General features: G+C 47.2%; 1 protein-coding gene across 1 annotated transcript in view; it reads left to right on the plus strand.

Moving 5' to 3' along the window:
- The window catches only part of SAG (S-antigen; retina and pineal gland (arrestin)), a 42,202-nt gene that overhangs the window by 8,284 nt on the left and 27,759 nt on the right, over positions 1 to 6,159 (plus strand). Inside the window, exons 3-5 of the mRNA XM_011980254.1 lie at positions 201 to 261; positions 2,852 to 2,896; positions 4,721 to 4,914. Coding sequence (XP_011835644.1) covers positions 201 to 261; positions 2,852 to 2,896; positions 4,721 to 4,914 — 300 coding nt within the window. The remainder of the gene's footprint in view (positions 1 to 200; positions 262 to 2,851; positions 2,897 to 4,720; positions 4,915 to 6,159) is intronic.

The raw sequence follows: 6,159 nt of genomic DNA on the forward strand, positions 1-6,159 counted from the left end.
TTTTTTTTTTTTAGTAGAGACAGGGTTTCACCGTATTGGCCAGGTTCAAACTCCTGACCTCGTGATCCGCCCCTCTTGGCCTCCCAAAGTGCTGAGATTACAGGCGTGAGCCACCGCGCCCAGGCTGCTGCTGGTTTTTATCATGGATGCCTTAGCTTAGCATTCTTTGGCCCTTAGACCCACACCCGTTTGTCTTGCAGGTGACCATCTACCTGGGGAAGAGAGACTACATAGACCATGTCAGCCAAGTCCAGCCTGTGGGTAAGTTGCTTGGAGAAAATTGTAATGCTGGTTTTCCTTTAAGTCACAGATAACTGCTCACTTTGTATTTTCAAAAATCAGCCTTGCTAATAATCTAATTAAAGAAGTGCAAATTAAAACATCAGTGAGTTTCCACTGGCTGAGTGGGAACAATTTTATTTACTTTTATTTTTATTTTTTTGAGATGGAGTTTCGTTCTTGTCGGCCAGGCTGGAGTGCAGTGGCACGATCTCAGCTCACTGCAACCTTTGCCTCCCAGGTTCAAGTGATTCTCCTGCCTCAGCCTCCCAAGTAGCTGGGATTACAGGCGTGCATCACCATGCCCAGCTAATTTTGTATTTTTAGTAGAGATGGGGTTTCACCATGTTGGTCAGGCTGGTCTCAAATTCCTGACCTCAGTTAATCCACCCGCCTCGGCCTCCCAAAGTGCTGGGATTACAGGCTTGAACCACCTGTGTCCGGCTGGAAAGAATTTTTAATTAAAGAGTGTGAAGAGACAAAGGACTCATGTCTGGAATGTATGAAGAACGCTCAGAACTCAGCAGTACAAAAAGCAAGATCCTATGAGAAAACGGGGGAAAGACAGGAAGGGACATTTCATCAAAGAAGATACACGAAGACAAGCAAGCACGTGAAAACATCTTTGGTATCATTAGCCATCGGGGAAATACAGATTAAAACTACAGTGAGAGTGTATTATATGCCTCCCAAAATGGCTAAAATATTTTAGGTTAGTGCAAAAGTAATTGCAGTTTTTTGCCATTACTTTCAATGTAGTGGCGAGATCTTGGCTCACTGCAACCTCCACCTCCCGGGCTCAAGCGATCGTCTGTCCTCAGCCTCCCAAGTAGCTGAGACTACAGGCATGTGCCACCATGCCCCGCTAATTTTTGTATTTTTTGTCGAGATAGAGTTTTGCCATGTTACCCAGGCTGGTCTCGAACTCCTGAGCTCAAGTGATCTGCCTGCCTCAGCCTCCCAAAGTGCTGAGACTACAGGTGCGAGCCACTGCGCCCAGCAGCAGTTTCTTAAAACACGAAACATGTACTTACCATATGATCCAACAGTTGCATCCCGGGCACTTATCTCAGAGAAATGAAAACTTGTGTCCTCACAAAAACCTATACATGATTGTTCGCAGCAGTTTTATTTGTGGTAGCTCCAAACCGGAAAGAACCAAAATGTTTCTCAGAACGTCCCACGTCAGCTTCCTAGTTTTGATATTGTACTGTAATTATGGCAGATGGAACCATTGGGAGAAACTGGATGAAGGATACGAGGGACGTCTCTGTACTATCTTTGCAACTTCCTGTGAATCTATAATCATTTCAACACAAAACGTTTTTTAAAGAGTGTAGAAAAACTGGCAGTTTCAGACACTGGATATGAAAATGTGCCTTGGCAAAACACTTTCTGGAAGGTTACTTGACAGCATGTTATCAAAAGCCAAATCCAATTCTATAATTTATTTTTAAAAAGTCATGGAGAGATATAAAGATGTATGTATAAGGATGTTCATCACAATATTAATCACAATGGGAAAAACTGGAAAAAACCTAGATGCCCTAACAATAGGAAGTGATTAAATAATTTATGGTACATCCATTCAGTGGAGTAATATGTAGCTATTAAAATGCTTAGCACATGTTTTCTCTATATGTGTGTGTATATATATACGTGTGTGTATAGATGGATGTATGTATGAATAGATGTTTGCAATGTATAATTGAGTGAGGAAAGCAGTTAGCTGAACAGTAAGTACAATAGGATCTTTTTTTTTCTTAGTAAAAGCATTCATATAATTAAGTTATATATGTCTGGAAAAATTTTTTTGGGCGGGGGTGCGGGGCAGTGTCTCACTGTCACCCAGGCTGGAGTGCAGTAGCATGGTCACAGCTCACTGCAGCCTCAACCTCCCAGGGTCAAGAAATCCCCCTACCTCTGCCTCTCACGTAGCTGGGACCACAGGCAGGCACCACTATGCCTGGCCCATGCCCTGCTAACTTTTTTTCTTTTTTCTTTCTTGTATGTTTTGAGAAAAGATCTGATTCTATTACCCAGGCTGGAGTCCAGTGGCATGATCATGGCTCACTGCAGACTTGACATCCCAGACTCGAGGGATCCTCCTGCCTCAGCCTCCTGAGTAGTTGGGACTACAGGCATGCACCACCACACCCAGCTAACTTTTTAACTTTTATGTAGAGACAGGCTCTCATTTTGTTACCCAGGCCGCTGCTAATTTTTTAAAAAGCTTTTTGTAGAGACAAGGATCTCACTGTGTTGCTCAGGCTGCTCTCAAACTCCTAGGCTCGAGCAGTCCCCCTGCCTCGGCCTCCCAAAGTGCTGGGATTACAGGCATGAGCCACCACACCTGGCCTGGAAAAAGAAAATAAAAGTCTGCACCGAGAGCTTCACAATAGGTATTTTTAGGTAGTAGGAATTTGGATGACTTTTTGCCCTTAACTTTTCTTTCTTTCTTATAATGAACATGGATTACATGTGCAATTAAAAACATACATAGTTTTTAAAGTAGGTGTCTGGTTTCTTTGATCTTCTCCACCCTCACTGCTCTCTCCCTCTTTTGCCTTAGATGGTGTCGTGTTGGTTGATCCTGATCTCGTGAAGGGAAAGAAAGGTGAGATGAAGCCCCTTGTCTCAGGCTGGTTTCTGGGTGGAGTGGGCTGCTCTCTGAGCAGCTCTGGGAAGGGGCATTTACGTGGAAGGAGAGACAGGAAGGTAGAGGCAGCGCTCTTGTACATGGAACCAGTGCCAGGCCCGTTGACCCACACTCCCATACCTAATTCACGTGACATAGGTCCCGTTGACACCAGAGCTCACTTGCTCAGCAAAGTCATTGTCCAGGGTGGCAGATAAGTAGATGGTAGATGGAGCCCAGGTCTGTGGCCCCCATCCGTGTGTGCTAGCCCCTGTATCGTCTACTTCTGTGCTAGGGGCAAGCTCAGGAGGGCGCCTGGGGTGCCTGGGACTCAGGAGGACACCAGACCTTGAATGAATGAGGGCAGAGTGAGTGGACAGTGTTTCTTCCGAGTCAGTGGTGAGGGGCAGTTACTGTTGGGGCTGACGGGCAAAATTCTCAACCAACATCAAAAAGGGGCAAATGATGCCTGCCGGGAGACAGGGGGAGTAAGACCCGGAATTTATGATGGCGCTTACTTTGATGGTTCTGAACAAGTGTCACGGTGCCCTTGAAGATTTCTGGCAGTTTTGATGTGTGTGGTAAGTAATTTGTTACTAATAACAGTTGCGTAAACCAAATTAGAACAGATTCCAGCTATCCTTGTGATAATGTCACTGACTCAGTTCCATTCTAAATATGCCTTTTTGAGTGTTGCTACTGGCAACATCAAGGAATTGTTGAGAACCCTGGATGTGCCACTGGAATATGTCAGCTGTGGGGCCATCAGCATCGAGAGGGGCATGGCTGAAATGGGGCCCCAAACGGCCCCCTCTGTCCTCTCCACCTTCCTCCTGGATGCCCTGCTCCTCTCTGGACCAGGAGACATCCGAAAGCCTGTGTCCTTGACCAGAGAAGGGCGCCTGTTCTCAGGGAAAGCCACAGCACAGGACAGCTGTCAAACCGGGTGGTCTCTGGGCACCTTCTTAGTCCTGACTTTGAATGAGGGGCGAGTGAGTGGCCACCGTTTCTTCTGAGTCAGCAGCGAGGGGCAGTTACCTTTGAGGCTGACAGGCAAAATTCTCAACCAACAGCTGCCAGCACTTGGAGGGGCCACCTCAGACGCGCTTTATATTTGAGAGATACATGCTTTTTTTTTTTTAGAAGGCGTAGTGAACTTCCATACGATTCTTTTAGTCCACTGGGCGCGCACTTTAAGTCTGTTCAACAAGTGGAATTTTCAGAAGTGGGGGTTTGGAGCACGCTCAGTATGTTTCAGAGCAGTGTGAAAAGGAGGCTGGAACTTGAGCCTTCTCAAGTTGGACTTCGCCTCCCCATGTGGCCTGTGAGCCTTCTGGCTCCTCGCTTAGCCCACGATTAACTCCGGCCCACATCTGCTTGGCTGCCCAGCACTGTTTCCCTCTGCATCTTACCTTCTTCCTTCATTCGTCCAGACATCCTGCCCGCCAGAACGTGAGCAGCCAGCACTGTCTCAAAGCCTCTGAGGCCACGGAGCTAGGGAATGAAGGGGGCGGACAGGATGGAGGGGACTGGGTCCTCTGTCTGCAGATTCCTACCATTCTGACAACATGACACAATTGGGAGGGAGATGCCAGGATCTCCGGTTAGAGTGGTGAACCCTCACGAAGGGGCTGATTCTCCAGAGCGGTGTGGAGTAGCTGGGTGGCAGGGTTCTCTCCAGTCCCAACCCGCATCCTTTCCAGATGCTAAAAGTTGAAAACCCGGGCCCACTACCCACTCCATCAGTGGTGGTGGGTGCCAGGCCGAGTGCCAAGTCCAACCCTGCCTTCATCTCCTTTGCAGTGTATGTCACTCTGACCTGCGCCTTCCGCTATGGCCAAGAGGACATTGATGTGATCGGCCTGGCCTTCCGCAGGGACCTGTACTTCTCCCGGGTCCAGGTGTACCCTCCTGTGGGGGCTGCGAGCACCCCCACAAAGCTGCAAGAGAGCCTGCTCAAAAAGCTGGGGAGCAACACGTACCCCTTTCTGCTGACGGTGGGTGACTCCTCCAGCCGGCCCTGCTTCCTTCACCCGCAGCACCTTATCATGTGGGTGGGGGCAAAGGGAAGGGGACAGAGGAAGAACTTCACATCCGCGGGCCTGGAAATTGCACCCTTGAAAGAAATTCTGGATTGCATGGTCTGTGATTGTCTTTTTTTAAGTCTTTGAAAATAGCCTCTCAGCCTTTGAAGACACCCTTTCAACCTACCGTTTACATATTTCCCTTCACCCGACCCCCTAATTACATGAGCACGTGTTATTCCTTTGCTTGCTAAGCTGGAAAAAGCAAGCTCACAGAAGTGCCTCTCGGCCCTGGGGAGTTCTGAGCAGGAAAGGGTTCCCTACGGGACGGGAGAGCTTAGGGAAGTAAGATGTCATCTTTTCCCTTGCCTGCAGATTGGGGGATCACAGGAGATATCTTCATCTTTCTGGGGGCCCGTCTCTCATCCATTGAGACCTGGCTACCTACGGTGCCAGTGTGCAAACTCTCTGAAGTCTTGGGCGTGAGCTCAGTTGGGGAAGCTACCATTCCCTTTATTAGCATGTTTATTTGTCTTAAGAGCATATACACTTCCAAAGTAACATGGTTCAGCCTTAAAAAGGAATGAAATTCTGTTCTGTGCTACACCGTGGATGAATCTTGAATACGTTATACTAAATGAAAGGAGCCAGACACAAAAAGACAAATACTCTATGGTTTCGCTTACAGGAGATACCTGGAGTATCAGATTCACCCCGACAGAGACAGAATAGTGCTTCCCACGGGCTGGGGGCTTGGAGGATGGGGAGCTGGGGTTTAATGGGAACAGAGCTTCAGATTGGCATGATGAAAAACGTTCTGGTGATAGATAGTGGTGATTACTGCAGAATACTGTGAATATACTTCATGCCAATGAACCATAAAAATAGCTTAAATGGTAAATTTGATGTCATTCTATGTTTATCACAATTGTTTTACAAAATCACATTTATGAAAAAGTTATATGGTCCTGGGTGCTCCCATATACCTGTGCTGGGAGTTTGAAGTGACATAACCTTTGAGAGCCAATATGTCAACATGTATTGAAAGCCTTTAAAAATGTGCTTCTCCGAGATCAGGAGATTGAGACCATCCTGGCTAACATGGTGAAACTCCATCTCTACTAAAAATACAAAAATTAGCCAGGCATGGTGGTGTGTGCCTGTAATCCTAGTTACTCAGGAGGCTGAGGCCTGAGAATTGCTTGAACCCAAGAGACA

This window comes from Mandrillus leucophaeus, unplaced genomic scaffold, assembly GCF_000951045.1.
Source record: "Mandrillus leucophaeus isolate KB7577 unplaced genomic scaffold, Mleu.le_1.0 Scaffold21, whole genome shotgun sequence".
In the NCBI taxonomy this organism is placed as follows: Eukaryota; Metazoa; Chordata; class Mammalia; order Primates; family Cercopithecidae; genus Mandrillus; species Mandrillus leucophaeus.